The sequence below is a fragment of the Pithys albifrons genome, chromosome 3 (genome assembly GCF_047495875.1).
Source record: "Pithys albifrons albifrons isolate INPA30051 chromosome 3, PitAlb_v1, whole genome shotgun sequence".
NCBI classification, from domain to species: domain Eukaryota; kingdom Metazoa; phylum Chordata; class Aves; order Passeriformes; family Thamnophilidae; genus Pithys; species Pithys albifrons.
Window position 1 is genome coordinate 94,629,822 of NC_092460.1, and position 17,756 is coordinate 94,647,577.

Below are 17,756 nucleotides of genomic sequence, written 5' to 3' on the forward strand. Positions count from 1 at the left end.
ACCTCCGAATCTAAACTGACATCACTGAAGTTAATTTATAGCAGTGAGGATCTTATTGTTCTGGAGTTTTCATTCATTTTGATAGCACTATTGAGAAAATGACCCAATGTCTGTGTCTGAACATGTCATGAATACTTATTTGGCTTGAAAGCCACTTACATGTGGGTTTTTCATCAAAAAAAAAAAAAAAACACCAAACCTCAAACACAAAAAAACCCCAAACCAGAACACCAAACACAACCAAAACATGCAGACACTGGAGATTAAGCCCCACTGACTGCTCCTGACACTGTTGTACTTTATTTGGTTTTGTCTTGAAAGCTTTTCACTACTTTCCATTGGATGTCCAGGGATGCAGATTATCTGGTAATGCCTGATGATTCAAGTAATCCAGTTTCAAAACACAGAACAGAAAAGGAAAATGTCGAAGTCCAGAAGAGGCTTTCCACATGATACTTCCATGTAAACCTCTTCAGAAATGGATTTTTTTTCTTTGCCATTGTCTCTCATAATTATTTTAGCTTCTCTATTAAAAAAAGAAAAAAGTTTATTTTTGTTAACCATTTTTGTAAAACTTGGGATTTAGAAATATCTTCTGAGCTCTTTATTGCTCACACAAAATAAAAAGATTTGAGCAATTCACCTCAAAGTAGAGTGGGTCCTGTCAGGGTTCCTTGCCTGGTAGAGGGGATTCCCAAGTGCCTCAGCTGTGAGCCTTGAGAGTCATCACACGGCTCTGAGTCCTGCACACTCAGAGGCAAAATGCTGAAATCAGAGGAAATGCTGTGGATGAGAGCAAGGCTTAACCCAGCATCTACAGTGCCTCACTGGAGACTTAAGAAAACTAGTTTTTTATTCAGAAGCTGTAACTTATTGGAAGACTAGAGAAAAAAAAATCATTGCAGATCAATCTCAAGTACGCTTGTGGGTTTTTGTTTTTGTTCTTGGTTTTGGGTGTGTTGTATTGGTGTGGGTTTGTTTTGGTGGTGGTTTTTAGTTGTTTTTTTTAGGAGAGGTGTTTGTGTTTTAAGCATTTAATGAAGTTTGAAAGCAAAACCAAAATGTACCATGGAAAACTAAAACATTTTGTCTTCAAGTGACTGTTTTTCCTGGATTAATTGAACACTAGTTTCAGTCATAGCCAAAACAATTTCAAAATGAACTGTCTCTTCAAATTCAAAAATTAAAGCCTTGATGCCGAAGGGGCTTTGTTCTGATTTTCACATTTTGTAGATTTTAGGAAGACAGTAGTTGTGGATTTTTAGAGGGTTAATATTTCTAACAGTTTAATGCCTTTCTATCACTACCCCTGTCCCAGAACAGGGAGCTTAAATTCCTTCAGTTAATTAATCTTGTTTAGACTCCTTTCCAAGGCAGAGCTGAAGGATATCAGAAGGCCTACAGAACGAAACATAAACACAGGTCAAAGTAACCCAGAAGTCAGAACTGGATGAACTCCAAAGGACCTTTGCGTGCCTGAGGAAGAGGAGCTGATGAAGACAGAGGGTCTTGACGACCCCAGACCCAATTCCAGGGGTTGGACCAGGGGTGGAACCAGGGCTGGACTGAAAAATGTGTAAAGCAATGATTGGAGGGATCTTATTATAAAAGCCATGGAAACTAAAACTGAGGTGGACATGCATGTCATCATGAATTCCTGTGGGCTATAGGCCTTTGATATTAAAGGACCTTTACTTTTTATCTTACCCTACACTAAAGTGGCTTGGAGTCCTGTTTTGGAGGGGGAGGGGGGGGAAGGGGGGGTCACTCACGGCATCAGCCTATTCAAAAAATATCATATTCCACCTGAACAGAATAAACCTGAAAAATCAGCCAAAAAATGTACAAAATATTCTGACTTCACCCACAAATTTCAGCTCTGGTTAAGGAAGTTTACACTGCAATCCTTTATAGGGGAAGCCCCTTATACCAAGCTGGGCTGTGGTCTGACGGTCAGAAGAGCTCAGGCACAGCAGACATCAGAAGGCTTGATCAGAAGGCTCACAACTTTGAGATTTTATTCAAGATAGAGTAACAGACAGTTCTCATAGCTCATAGGAGAAGTAGATAGTTCCTAGAAGTTCCTATTACATCATCTCACATCCTAGTAGATCTAACTCTCACGCAGTAACATCCAGACTTCTTATACTCTCCCACATCCAACATGCCACCACATAATTGGTTAACCAATTCACCTTGCAATCACCACAGCCTCTCATTGGTCACAAGTCACCACACACACTGCAGGTAGCTCTGTTCTCTTTAAGGTTGCACTCCAAACAGCTTTCCTTAAGGGATGCACTCACTGTCACCCCCCACAATTCTTCACCCAAATAGTAAAATTAGAGCAAGAGAGACCAAAACAAGCCCTTAACTCATCACCAAATGCAGTCTCATTCCCATGATGTCATGGCCTGTTTGTTCATTAATGTTTGCAGTCTGTAAGACAAAAAGCAGAAGCTGTATTTCCAGAGCCAACTCACTTCTCAGCAACATAAACAGGCAAAATTGAGCATTGTGACTACAAGAAGAAAGAGGCCAGGGCTGGATTGGCAATAGGAAAGGGATGGGGTAGCAAATAGCCGCCACACAACTCTGCTTTGGCTTTTAGGTGCTTCACAGTACATGGGACCTTAGAGAATTCTTCCTGATAAGATCCTATTCTAGATCCAGAGGAATAACCTAAAGACAATAACAGCTTATGATCGACTCAATTCCAGCGTTTCCCTCATTCCTGATGCATATATTCAGTGTGAGCACATCCAGCTGGAGATGTCACTGTACATTGTGACACTTGGATTAGCCTGACCTCCTTTAATTTCTGCTCCTGTATCCTTACATGATTGCCAAAGCAGCACAGTTCACAAGTCTTCAACAAGAAATAAAACCAAAGGGATCCAGTGAGAGTACACAAGGGAAAAGACTAAGACCGAACACCACCTAAGATAAGCAGAGCTTCACAAGAGTTCTCTTGAGGTTATCATTGAGAAGAAAAGGCTTTGGAGAGACCTCATTGCAGCCTTTCAGTGCCTAAAGGGGGTTCATAAAAAAAGTGATGTTTCACATGGGTGGACAATGATGGCACAAGGGGGAATGCTTTTACAGTAAAACAGGAGATTAGATGCTAGGAAGAAATACCTTAGTGTGGTGGTAATGAGAGACTGGAATGGGTTTCCTGGAGATGAGATGCCTCACCCCTGGAAGTGTTCAAGGCCAGGCTGGGTGGGACGTTGAGCTACCTAGTCTCATGAAAGGTGTACCTGCCCATGGCAGGGGGGTTGAAACTAGAATATCTTTAAGTTCCCTTCCAACTCAAAAATATTTTGTGATTCTAAGATCATTCCCTGTTACATTACCTAGAATACTTATTATTAAGTCATGCATCGTGATATGGACCAAAAACCAGCAGCATTCCTTGCTAAGGAGAAAATGTAAACTCCATTGGAATATCAGCACCAACTGTAGCTGCTCCTACTCTTACACTGAAGCATTTAGGTTGGCCGCTGCTGGAGAAGAGTCAACAACCACTGGCTCCTAAATGGCAGCACCTGTAGCTATCTGATTATAATTAAGTATCTTGATTTTAAGAATACTACTGGCTCTGGCAGAACAAAACCTGTAAACCTTCCCCTTAACTAACAAGGAATCCCAGAACCTATTTTTCAAGAGCAACTAGTCAAATTGTTTCTTTGAACAAAGATGACAGATCATTGAAACCACTCAGTAACTTCCCACTGTGTCTCTAGGACACTTAATTTTTCCTAAACCTTAATCAATCGTATTATATATTACAAATGTCAACCAACATAATCAGAGCCAAGCTAAAATCCATTCTTTGCACATTTTCCCCCTAGCAAGCACTGTCAAATCTGAGACAATAACATTCTGCTAATTTGCCAATAATTTATACAGAGAAACCACTAAAATGGGGTTAATCCTCAAAGAGATTCAGTTGTTTGACTCCAGATTTCAAAGAAAAGCATGCAAATGCAGCAATAAAATGCATTCCGTTTAATCAAGTGAACACATAGCAGACTAATTCACATTGGTTTATGGCATCAAATAACAATTTCTGATGGGATTCCATCTGGGAGAAAAAGGGGAGGTTGCTGTAAGTATATTTTGGCAGAGCAGTAGAATAGGTCACAGACAGCTGATTTCTTAATGAAGTGTTAAAGGCTTCCAAAATTCATCTCTTATGGGAAAATGGAAACTTCCCCTCTCTACTGCAACTTTAATGAAAAGAAATGAATGGTAGAAGTGGTGCTAAAATATGTCAGCTTACACTTGCTTAATGGCTGGAAAATGCCATTTTCTTATTTTAAGGCAAATAAAGACTACAGTATTGGTTTGCATCCCACTGTGTTAGCACTGCACTAGATACACTATTAGATTGCCTGGGAGAATGTTCAATATCATGACAAACCATTTGGAAGCAGAGTTGAGAAGAGTCATACAGCAAAGTCTGTCACAGCTGTCAAAAAAATTCCACTCTGTTTTATTTGGAAAATAAAATGGAAAGAAAAGGAAACCAAACTAACCCTGTGTGGTATTAAGTCAAATTAAATATAGTTCATAAAAATTAAGTCATTTTTACATTACAGGGATATGGGTGCAGTGATGAAAAAAGAAATGGTGTTCTGGAGAATTAATTGCAATTATGGCTTAGAAAACATATGGACAGAAGGGGAAAAATTAAAGATGTAGACAGATGCAATTTGATGGTAGTGAAAAGCTCTCCCCATCACTGCAGATCTGCAATGTTCAGGAAAGGCTGCAGTGCCACCAAACAGCTCAAGTCCAAAATCTCAAATATATTTTCACTTTATTTTATGAATGTCCATCAGATATATATCTTTGATGCTACAACACACTAGTTGAATAAAAATCAACAACATAAAAACCCTCATCATAAAAGATCCAAGAAGCGAAATCCCAAAGCCATAACCATTTTACTCTGTGAGCATATCATCTTTGACAACCATATATAAATGACATCATGACAACAAATACAATGTACAGTAATAAGTGTGCAATGGTACAAAATATACAAAAAGGAATGTGTATTTAATATACATTCAACAATACCCCATAAAAATCTTTATTGGGAAAGTGAAGTGCCTTTTCAAGACCAACAGAAAATGTACACCACTTCAGATAAGATGCCTGAAGTATATCCCATTGAAAGAGTAAAGTGTGTGTTCTTTGACTGCAACTATAAAATAACTGAGCTGAATTTTCCCTAATGAAAAAGAAAAATCTAAACTCCATAAAATTTTTTACACATCTGTAGTATAATAAAATATTTAGAGTGCAGAAAATTCAGATTAATTTAAATTTTACTTAAAAGTGGGCCCTCTTTTATTGATAGATCTAGCTCAGTCATATAAAATCAAAAATCTATATTCCTTGTAGTAAAAAGACCATTTCTGCCCCTGTGTCTTTTCTCATTTTGATGCATTCCATAATTCACATATATCTGCTGTAATGGAAATATGACTCTGACCAGAGGTCAATACAAGAATCATTCTTCATTTTCTCCTGGCTCTATACAAGTCTTGCATAATTTTACTCATTTTTTTTTGCCTAAGTTTCAGATTCCTTTGAGTTCGACCTCAGTGGGAATTTCAGGAAATTATTATTGTGGATATTATGAAAATCACATGCTTACAATGTGGCTGATTTTATGAAAAATCCACCTAGCCTGCAGTTTTCAAGGCACAGTTTTGTGCCCTTCCTCTAAAGCTGGTACTTGCAGTGACAGCAGAAAGCATCTACATGCTGTGCTGGGCAAGAACGTGACCCGTGCTCAGCTCTGCTGGGCACCCATCCTCCTCCTGGAGTGAAATCAGGAATAAAGGTGGCTACTAAGCCTCCCAAGTGACAAAGCTGATCTCTGATTTCCAAAAGCAGTGATTCTTGCTCTGCCTCCAGAGTTCAGGATTTGTTGGTTCACAACCCAGGGAAAGGTGACATATACGCAGCCCAAGGGAGGACGCTGAACTTGCCAAAAGATCCCGCTTAAAAGGACAAGCTTCCACAGAGAGGGACAAGTGCAACTTGCACTGTAGGTACCAGTTTATTTCTCTTTATGGAGTTTCAACCTGCTATTGCCTATATACCCATGGGCCCAGACCTACAATTCATACAACAGCAGTTAATACATTTAAATTTAATAGCACTAGGTTTTACCCCAACCCTGATGGATGTGCCTTAGGCATCAGAATGGATCCAACCTGCAGGTGAAACACCATTTCTCTTATATTAGAGATCAACATAGACCATCCAGACCTTCAAAGCATTAAAACCAAAAGTATTTTCCAAAGTTCAAAACTCACCTGAGGCTCATTACGAGTACCATTCCCAATTTTGATTTTAAGAGAGACTCATAGTTATGCTAGTAAACGAAAATACACAACCTTAGCAGAAGATTGCAGGCCTCTCTGAAAATCATTTCTTAGGAATATGTGTAGAAGGAGTGAGAGGAAATGAAAGGTACCTATAAATCATATGGCATTCCTGAGCAATGCCCAGGTGAATGCAAAAAATTCATGTTATTTGCAGTATGTATATCTCTTCCTGAGTTGAATTTCATTCCCAGTCTGGAATCCAAGCATCTGCTTTCTTTTTTTTTGGCAAGATACTCAATCATATGGTAAGGCAATCCAATTTTCTGGTTTGCTTCCTGTCTTCTTTCTTCCTGAAGGGCCAAGTATTTCTCACCAAGATCATCCCTACACCGTGTGCCAGAATATGTTTAAAATATGGTCCTGTAAAAATAGAAATTAGATTTGTTTCTCTGAAGGCAGCATTAATTCTTCATATATTCTGGGATCTTGAAGACTTCAGCTGAACAGATTCAAAATTATCTTCCTTTTCCTGCAATGGAAAAGACATGTTTCCATCAACTGGGATTCCTCAAATTTTCTTCAGCTGGTACCAGAGTTACTCCTGCTCTCATTATCCCTTGCCAAAAACTTCACTTTATTTTTATCACTGTTATTAAGTGCACAGTTTGGTCCTTTAATATTTAATATTATTAGCAATTCTTTAAAAATTTGCAAACCAAATAAAATTATGCTACAGATATTGTTCATGATACTGATTTTAGACGGCATAGGGAAAATTTGCATTTCATACTCGTAGCATAGGCCAGGTAGTCAGAGCTGGGGAATTGCAAGGTAATAATCTCTAAGGTTATTATCACTTAATAATGTGTTTCCTACAATGAAGAAAATGTTTGGAACAAAATCTGTGAATGTGAATACTACTGCTCCGCCCTTGGATTCCAAGCTCATCTCCTCTCAGAGAGACCCACAGGACAGAGTCTACAAATCCTCTGCCATCTTAAAAATCAGGGTTGAGTTTTCTTTCTGTTCTCACTTGCTGGGTGACAGCCTAGGCCATCTGGTCAGCAGGCATCAGGGTGAGAAATGTGGACATACACATTGCTGCATGTGTGACCAACCCAAGGGTCTAGGCAGAAGCACTGAATGAAGGAACCTTAATAAAGATACTCTCTAGAAAATGCTGGTTCTTGCTTTGTGTGCCTACCTTTTATACATGTTGATGAACATAAGTAGTTTGGAAACTCTGTTAAGCTAACTTCATAACCTGATTTTTAAAGCCATCTCATTCAGATCAGGGCAGCCTCATAAAGAGGTGAGAAAGAAAGGGAGAAATTGTCCTATGCTAGTCTACTGAAGACTGTGTGTTCTGAAGAACCTGGTACTGCTATGCTGGAGACAACAGAGGGAACTAGAACAGCCTCCAATCTGAAATAGGTTTGTAATTCTTTAGCTTCTATAGTCTCATTAAAAATAAGACTTCCCTTTCTATATTAAAGGCCTAGCCCTGAATTCCTTGGATACTCAAAACCACTAATATTTCTGTGACATGCTGGCAGAAATGCTGAAGCATGAACATAGAATTAGGACACTGCACATTTTTCTTTATCTCTCATTTTAAATTTCTCCTTTTTTCCCCCTGTTTTCCTCCATATATTTTTTCCATATTTGACATGTGTATGTGGCAGGAGATGAATTTCCTCATCTTTTGCATAAATGAAAACTGATGCCTGTAACATTCGTTTTCGATAAATATAAATTAAATTCTAGTTATCTGCAGGCATACGGGACACAGAGTTCAGTAAGCTAATGAGGTACTGGAAGCTGAGTTTGCCAGCTGTGATTATCTAAAAGTAAAAAAGGCACAAGCTTAGAAATATCTGACAGGTTTATTTAAAAAGGGGAGAATACTCAGGGAGCCTGCTACAATGGATATAGGAACATTAAAAAACTCCAAATAGGCATTCAAGCTGTCTGAATACTGAAGTACTAAAGCTTATTTTAAAGAGGAAAAAAAAGCCACTTCTCATAGAATCACAGGTTGGAATGGACCTTAAAGATCATCTTATTTTAATCCCCCTGCCATGAGCAGGGACACCTTCCATTAACCAGGTTGATCAAATCCCCATCCAGTCTGGCCTTGAACACTTCCAGGGATGGGGCCACATCTTCTCTGGGCTTGCTACAGCTTCTCTTTACAACCTGTGCCAGTGTCTTATCACCCTCATAGTGAAGAATTTCTTCATAATGTCTAATCTAAACCTGCCCTCTTTTAGTATGAAGCCATTCCCCTTTGACCTGTCACTACATGCCCTTGTAAAACATCCCTCTACAGCTCTCTTACAGCCCCTTTAGGTACTGGAAGGAGCTCTAAGGTGTCCCTGGAGCCTTCTCTTCTTCAGGCTGAACAACCCCAACTCTGTCAGCCTGTCTTCATAGCAGAGGTAATCCAGCCCTCTAATCATCTTCATAGCCTCCTCTGGACTCATTGCAACACTTGGCCCTCCCACTCTCCTGTCTATACCTCTCTGTATCAGGAATAAGCCAGTGGCTGGTGTTACAGAGTCAGCAAAGCATTTGCACTGATCAGGAGTTGCACAAAACATGACTCTCACCAGCAGCGCTGCTCACTGTGCTCAGCCACAGCCAGCCAAGACATTTCATGGACAAAAAGTCATCAATAGTATTTCAAAGTTAGTCCCTATATGATTCAAAATGGAATCAACTTTTATTTCTGCAACATCACCAGAAAATTTTATGTGATCTGATTTTATTTACATTTTCGATATTCTTAATATTGAATTAAGAATTAATATTGAATTTCTGCCCGTTTCCACGAGGAACAATATTGATTTCGCGAGAACAATATTCAGGCTGGGGTCAAGGGGAAGTTCTGCATATTATCTGTGCAATAGTAATTTCTCCTAGGAAAAATATCTGGGGAGCAGGTAGCATGGGAAGTGGACACTGGTCTAATAAAAAAAGTGAAAGAATTAAGAGAATAAGGGAAAAGAAATGCAGCATGGAAGTTTTAATTACATCGCACTCAATCACAGAAAGAAAAGAAAGGAATGCAGGGGAAAAAAAACTCAAAATTCAATATTCTGAAATATTATTCAGACAATAAACAAGAGCATGATGTTTTAAAATTCTGTTTTATTATGATTTTTTTAGAGGCCTTCCTATGATGGTTCTTCCTTTTAAGAAACTTTCCTAAGAAACTCACTTCAACAAAACTGTTTAAAATGGAAAATTTCATTTACCTTCATCTGTATTATATCAGATGCCTTAGCTGGACTTCCTTAAAGACAACACTATTCTTCCCATAGCACAGACTTCAAGGCATTTGAAACAAACACCAAGGTGCTTATGGGATCTACCATGATGGCCCTCTGTTGCTTCCTCAGAAATATTCAAAGACTTTTGTGCCATTAACTTAGACATTCAACAACCACATCACATGGGCTACAGAAAAAAAAAGTGCTTTTTGGTGTTGCTTCCCACTGAAATGGAAGAAGTCACAACAGGCTGAATCTGATGCCTCCTCTTCACCCGAATCCTAATCAAAATTATGGTTCTCAAGTCAGCCATGGAGGAAGTCCAGGTGAGCTGCCAGAGCTGGCTAGTGGCTGTGTTCCCAGTGCTAATTTTTTGTCTCTAATTGCTCTGTTTGCCTCAGCAATGGAGCTGTCTGGTAGGACTCTGGTCAGAGAGGTTCTTTGCACCATTACCTGCTCTTTTCTGGTATCACCCATATGATAAAAAGCAGATCTCAGCAGATCACACAGACTGGATTATGTGTGTGTGTGAGACTGCACTGCTGTGCAAATTAACATCACAAATTCATCACATTCAGTGATAAGAAAATGTAATAATTATTTTTAGTTTTAATTTAATAATTACTACTCACCTTTGTTGCCAAGGACTTGAGCTTGCCCAGCAGTGACTGCTTATTTGAATATACTATTTCTTCTTCATTGTCTTCTCCTTCCATTATAGCACAGCTGTCAGCAGCTGGCAGTTCACACTCTTTTGAGTTTGTTGTCATCACTAATTTGGAATATTTGTACTCCAGCCTGAAGATATAAAGGCAGACAGGCTCAGATTTTTTTACAAATGTCCCATACTCAAGGTTTTTGTAATTTAGGTTATCTGCCAGTCCTCCCACATATTAATTTCTGAGGTATTTATTGGGCATTAGATACTTTTCAGTCATTAAAAATATGTAATCAAAATAAAGTTAGCAATACATTGAGATTAATCTTATATCCATATAAAAGAAACATGTTTTCCCAAAAGACCACAAGTAGATCAAGAGGGCTTCCTGCAACAAGGTAGAACTAAGAGATATACAGTCAAGAACCTTATTTTAACCCAGCTGAAATGGACTAATTAGACTAAAGATGTCCTCTTGGTCTTTAGTCCTTTAAAAAGCCATGTTGCTTCAGAACCTAAGGTCAACTTCAAGCTCTCAGGGGTTAAAAAGACAGTTCCCATGGGAAATTATGCCATAAAAAATTACTGTGGATTTTCTATATTTTCCTCATCAGAATTTTTCACACATGGTGTAGGCAGAAGAAACATCAATCTGATGTATAAATTACAATCCATAATGTATAAACCATGATTCAACATGGTACTTCTCTTCAACACTGCCGTAAGTTCAGATCCAGGAAAAGTCTTTCTGTTCACTCCATCAAGCTTTCAGCTGACTTTTGTATGGAACACAATTTGCAGTACTTACTTCTGGTTCTTCTTCCAAAAATAGCAAGTCAAGGCTATGAGGAGAACAGCTGTGAAAGCACCAACACCAGCTCCAACTTTAAGCCAAAAATCTACTGTTTCACAAGTGCTGGTCCTTTTTTCTGGCAAGGAAACTCCTTTAATGCAATGCTTTGGCTCATTCCATACATACAAGGTTTCCTTTCAAACAGAAAACAGAAAAACCAAAAAGTGAGCTGCTTGTAGTAAAAGAGAGAACTATTTAGAGCTGCAGAAAATAAGCTGTTCTGAGGTAGAAAGGTTAGATAACTTTTCAATGAAAGCAAACCAAAACATGTGCTTCAGATTTTCAGACTCTAGGTGAAGTTGTGTTGTCTAATCCATCATCCCCTTGCTTGTGTCTGCAGCCACAGCAAAAGAATTTTCCCTTCTGTATAGTTCTCCACATGGCACAATATGGTTTGGGCTGATATTGGGAATGAGTTGTGCCTGCGTTGGAGCTGTTGATCTACAGGACAGTTTGAACCTGTGGAAGGACTTCCTAATATTTGACTAGAGAAAGCAGCAGCAAGAACATTGCAAGCGAGGTAGGATGAATTTATAAACTGAAATTCAGAATCTTTTCCTAGCTACTAAAGAATTTTAGTCATTTGGGCACTCCATCCTTCACAAATAACTTGTCTGCATCTCTGAATGCATAGAGTTCACATCCTTACTCACACATTTGGTCAGCACAAGCCATCTCTCCTCCAGGAACCACAGTGCCATTGGCACAAACATTCCTGAGTGTCAGCATAGCACCTGTATGTGGCTGCACCCAGCCAGCTCAGAGCCTGGACTCTGCCTGCACTAACTATTGGCCTGCCCACCAAATTTCAACCAGAGTCCGAGCTATAACCAAATGAACCCACTTGGAGACACAGATCTGTACCTGAAATCCTTTTTTGCAGGCTCCCTCAATCTCATGGTAGTCTTGCTCTGTGCAGAGAGGACAAGCTTCTGCACTTTCCCATACAAAGTAGAAAGTGCATCCATCGCAGGTGCCTGCGGGGCATGTGCTGGGAGGAGAGCAAAGCTTAGTTATCAGTTATGAAACACTCTGGGGTTTGCATCCTCACTCCAAGTTGTGCTGCTGAAGACCGGGAATAGGAAGTACAAGAAATGGGTAAACATTCATCAAGTCAGCCGATGGAAAAATCTGGGGAAGAATTTTTCCCAGTTTGTAAAATGCTTTCTCAAATGAAAACAGATGTTGAGCTGTCAAAGGTCTAAAATAAAAGTTCATTTCCTGCCAGGAAGAGCTACTCATGCACCTATGAGGGGAGGGGAGGGGAGGGGAGGGGAGGGGAGGGGAGGGGAGGGGAGGGGAGGGGAGGGGAGGGGAGGGGAGGGGAGGGGAGGGGAGGGGAGGGTGGGGAGGGGAGGGGAGGGGAGGGGAGGGGAGGGGAGGGGAGGGGAGGGGAGGGGAGGGGAGGGGAGGGGAGTAGTCTTGGACCCAACCAGACCTACACCAACATTCCATGAGTACAGGCTAGCCCAGCACAGACCTCTGTCAGTGTTCTCCTGCACTGGGTGACTGTTCCACATGAATGCTGCTATCTGGTTCCTGCCATTGTTCTAATGATGTCTGAGTGATTCAGTCCATATGGAATGGACTTGTCCTGTCATGGTTAATTACTAGAAAAATATTCACCAGTTAATGAAGAGGTAACAGCTTCTCTTAGTCTAAGAAAAACTAATGGCCTATTTTGTATTCAACCTGCAGAATAAAGTTCTACTGGCAATGGTGGAACATTCACATAGCTTTTGTTAATGACAATCACATTGGGTCTAACAGCAGCAATGGCCTAAAGTCCATGCAAGAAGCTCAGTTATGTAAATATGAAATATATCCATACAAAAAATAGATTTAAAGTTGTATTGTTCTATATCTTTAAAAACCTGTTATCCTGATCTGAAGCACTGAAAAATCCCCAGCCCTAACAACCCATTCTGGTTTATCCTGATTTGAATACCTGACAACTGTCCTCTGGATTATGGAGCATTTTTCAACCGACATGGCAAGAGCACTGACAGACCTTTTGCCTCAACTGCTTTCATCTTATATTGTAGCTTCATGTGATACTAAACATGGTGTCTGGAGGATCAAGGACTTACATGCTGTATTATTTGACATGTGTCAGATACTTCACTGTGTGAAAACTGTTGTCTGACTGCTGAGCTAATCAAAGGGGGATAGGAAGCGAGAAGTCAACACAAACTGAGATAAGGTACATATGTCAGCTGTGTGCCATTTATGCCCATGCTCACACTTATAAAAGCAAGGTAGGTTATTCTTCCCTCACTACTGGTGAGTTATCACAGCTCACATCGTGTTTAACCTATGACATTAGAACAACTGGAGGATTTTCCCAAAGCAGCTGATAGACTCTGGCTTATTGCCCAGCAGAGTTTGTAGTGTGTCAGGTCCCTCAGACACTGGGGTAAGCACCTCCCAGGTTGTTCAAACATCACTCACTTATCCCTCACCTGTGAAGTAGATGCTGCTTTGTCTTTATTTGGGCGAGCGTGGTTCATCTCTCCAAAAAAGGACAGCGATCAAAGGTTCCCACAACTTCTCACACTGTTAACTTTGGGAACAAGACTTAGCTTTTGGTAAGAGGGATGAGTGATAGGGCTATCAGCAGATTTATGGAAACATCCAGACACTGTAAGACAGGCTTTGACAGCCAAAGAGGAGGCTCATCAAAGTTGAGGGGAACTTCTGAAGAATCACAGAGTGTTGCTAAAGTGTAACAGAATTAATTCTTTTACTGTTTTTTTTCTCTATAACTTTTCAGGTATGCTATGTTTATGTAGGCATAAACATGACTTTGGAAGAAAGAGAGTTTTTGAAGTCACTTATGTCAGAGACAATGGAAAAGGTCAGGCAAATTAAACACAACCAGTACAAGGGGGTTAAGATGCAAACTGGAGTGATGAGACACATAAATAAATACATTTCAAACTTGATCTAGACAGAGTCAGGGTTCACATAAGCATTGCAATAGCAGATTTCACAGTTCCTAGGACAGGTTGCTCTTTTCCAAAAAAATAATTTTGTCCATAGCCATTGCTGTCGATCAAGGAAGGAAAACTACCTTTCAAAATCCTGACTAGGCAGTTCTAATCAGGAGGCCAAAGATTAAAATAAGGAACTGAAATAAAGACGTGAAGACAAGAAAACATCACTGCATTTTCTTTTGCCTTTAAGCTCAGAACAACCTGCCTGAGCTCTAATGTCTCTCACCATACAGTCTAAACACAAACAAGTTTGTCTGCTGAAAGGTGATGGACAACTAGGAAAAACAAGTGAGAGATGCTCGTGGTTGATGAGGGAGACAGCACTTCTCATTGCTGTTAAGTATAAAATTACTAATGAGTTTTGTAATAGTTACATGAGGAGCAAAGGCTTTTTGGCACTACTAGGATACAAACACTGAAATACCTGGGCACAGAAAGCTCTCCTTGGCCTGGTTTGGTGGGGTTGCATCTCATTGTCACAACCGTTGCACGGCCATTTTCACAGGAGGTTGTCACGGTTGAAGACCTAATGTTAAAAAGAGAAGAAAAGTAACATACTACAGTAAATACATGTTGCTGTTTCGTGTGTCTCTGTACCAAATACTAAAGAAATATCCTTTACCACAGTGCTTTTTACTTTGTCAGCTGAAAAATAAAGGAGCAACAGAAGCAGAGTAGGTTTCACCACTTCATCTAAATCTCAGAGTGCTCTGAGATGCCACTCAGGGACCTGCTCTGGTTCTCTAGATAGTTTTAAATCTGCTGAAACAGAACAGAACAACTGAAAAAGAGAATCACAGTTGCTGTGGTTGTGAGTTGCTCTGCTGGAGAGCTTATGATGGCTCACTCCTCACCTGCTAATCTGAGAACCACACTGTTCTGAAATAGCACAAGGCAAAGGGGATTAAAACAATGAACCTTATTCCAGAATGACAGACATTGTAAGTCGAGTTCATGAGATGCTCAAAATAGGGTCATTGGTGTGGAGTTCAGTTTGCAGAATCAGATTATGTAATTTCACACATGCATGAAGTGCTGATGTCCAAAGTCCTACAGTTAAGATCTGTCACTAAAGCCAGCACAATCTAGAGAGCCAATGAGTAGGACAAATACAGGTATGTGCCTTAAGCTGAATAGCCCCATGGGCTCCAGAGTCCCAGCTTAGAAACCCAGCTGACATGAAGGGACCAGCATGTAGACGTCTGAACTGAGCTATCTTTGAGCTACTTCTCACCCAAGCTGAGGCATTCTTCTTATGGAGAAGAGCAAAGAATAGGAAAAGCATGCTAGTAACTGTGCATGTTGAAACAATTACTGTTAATCATGCTGAGTTCTTTTTTGTAGCATCAAAATAAATGCAAATGAAAGTGAAAGAAAATGTGCAACCAGAAGTGACTATATCAAAGTCATATACAAGAAAATATGAGAAAGAAACAGGACACTGGAAGTGCCTTCTGGATGAATCAAAGCACTGGTATCTTTTCCTACAGAACAAGCATAATTTAGATTTGAGTAAACAGTGTTTGCTGCCTTTAGAAGATGTTCTTCAACATGCCAATCAGTATCAAACAGATTGATTAAAATGGTAAAGATTACAGATCTCCCCTCACAGTTTCATTTTCCTTTAAACATATGAAGAAATTCAACATAGCAATAAGCAGTATTTTTTACCTACTTGTAAAAGAAGTGCACATCTGGTATTTTGCTTGGAGAGGGAGGAAACATATCTGCCTTTATGCTGATATTTTCCAGCGATGTTTCAACAGTAGCTCCTAAAATTTGAGAAGGAAAAAAAAAGCTATGAACTAAGAATGGATTTTTTAGGGGTTCACATGTAACATTTTCTCAGTCTGAATGGTATGGATCTCACTTAATAGCATTTAATGGTATTACTATACATTACACACTTTCTTTTATTCTGAATAAACTTTGAAGATTTCTATGTTCCTCATGCAGTCTTATTTCCTCACATAGACATAGCAAAACAAACAAACAAAAAAATCAATAAACCCCTGTATAAATAATTTTTGCTCTTTTATATTAATTTAAAACAATCATTGGATGTTAAAGAATCATAATGTAATTTAGGCTGGCAAAGGACTGCTGAAGATCCCTGACCCAGCTGCTCAAAGCATATGCCTTGAACATATAACCCTCACACATCATAACCACGTAATGACCTGAGCAATCGGCAGTACTGTGGGGACATATTTCAGTGTCTCAGAAGAGGGAGCTGTAAAAAAGGGACTGCAGCCTTCTAGGGAGGTGAAAAATTGCTACAAGAAGAGAAAGCAGTAGAAGTCAGAAAGTGGTGGAAAGATGGGAGAGAGTGCAAAAATAAGTTTTCCCCTTGTTCTTGAAACAGTTCATAGCATCACAGATTCATAAAATGGTTTGGGTTGGAAGGCAACTTAAAGATCATCTTGTTCCAACTCCCCTGCCACAGGCAGGGACACCTTCCACTAGATCCGGTTACTCAAAGCCACATCTAACCTGGCCTTGAACACTTCCAGAGATGAAGCATTCCCAGCTTCTCTGGGCAACCTGTGTCAGTGTCTCACTACCCTCACAGTAAAGAATTTCTTCCTACTAGTTAATCTAAAACTACCCTCTTTCAGTTTAAGGCCATTACACCTTGTCCTATCACTCCATGACCTTGTAAAAAGTCCCTCTCCAGCTCTCTTGTAGCCCCTTTAGGTACTGGAAGGTGCTCTAAGGTGTCCTCAGAGCCTGCTCTTCACTAGGATGAACAACTCCAGCTCTGTCAGCCTGTCTCCACAGGAGGGGTGATCCAGCGCCCTGATCATCTTCGTGGCGTCCTTTGGACTCACTTCAGCAAGCCCACATCCTTCTCATGTTAGGAAAAACAAACTTCAACCACTCAAAAAGTAGCAGAAGAGCTTGATATGTTTTCTCTGCATTAGGAAAAAAATCAGGACTATTTATTTGCTTTCTAAGAGAATGACTAAAGACCAGATTACTTCAGTAGCAGAAGAGGATATTGACACCTGCTTGGTATGGCTGATTATGAACTGGCAAACCCAAACCCAAAAGTGACTTTTAATAGAGCTTTTAATGATAGTGAATTGTCAAAAATGCATGGAGAGGGAATAAGGTGACACAAATTGCAGTGTGGCTACCATGATAAGGCAAAATAATGATAAGTGAAAATAAGACTCAGTTCACGGATAGATACACAATGAGTGGAAGTCAACACGAATTTATGGAGAACAGCTCTTGTTGAACAATCTGATCTCATTCCTTGAGTGCTGATGAATTTGGTTGCTAAAGAAAATTATGTAAATTTATCAAGTATTTCACTAATTACCACACAAGATTCTAATTAAAAAGTTAGTCAGTGTATTAACAATTGAGTGCACACTCTGAATTAAAAACTATTTAGCTAAGTAATTATAAAATTATCTGGCCATGGGAAACTGTCATCAAATGTGGTTTGTCTCCAGGCTTCTCTAGGCACTGATATTGAAGTGCCAAAATGGAAGATTATTGTCAGGCATCTGCAAGTAACTACATAATCACTGTTGATAAAGTGTGTAGACAAGATAAAGACTAAGAGGAAGAGGAATAAAACAGAGAGCAACCTGGTTCATTTGGTAAGATGGT

The 17,756-nt window shown here is 39.7% G+C and overlaps 1 protein-coding gene across 2 annotated transcripts in view; it reads right to left on the reverse strand.

The window, feature by feature from the left end:
* Positions 1-4,933: 4,933 nt before the first annotated feature.
* Positions 4,934-17,756, reverse strand: part of ELAPOR2 (endosome-lysosome associated apoptosis and autophagy regulator family member 2) — a 100,847-nt gene continuing 88,024 nt past the window's right edge. The window contains exons 17-22 of one of the 2 annotated variants that reach the window (XM_071552756.1): positions 15,808-15,904; positions 14,557-14,658; positions 12,001-12,127; positions 11,092-11,270; positions 10,258-10,423; positions 4,934-6,770 (exon numbers count right to left, since the gene is read on the reverse strand). In XM_071552756.1, coding sequence (XP_071408857.1) covers positions 6,735-6,770; positions 10,258-10,423; positions 11,092-11,270; positions 12,001-12,127; positions 14,557-14,658; positions 15,808-15,904 — 707 coding nt within the window. In that variant the 3' untranslated portion in view covers positions 4,934-6,734. Of the gene's footprint in view, positions 6,880-10,257; positions 10,424-11,091; positions 11,271-12,000; positions 12,128-14,556; positions 14,659-15,807; positions 15,905-17,756 lie in introns of both variants that reach the window. The other variant, XM_071552755.1, reaches the window with a different exon arrangement.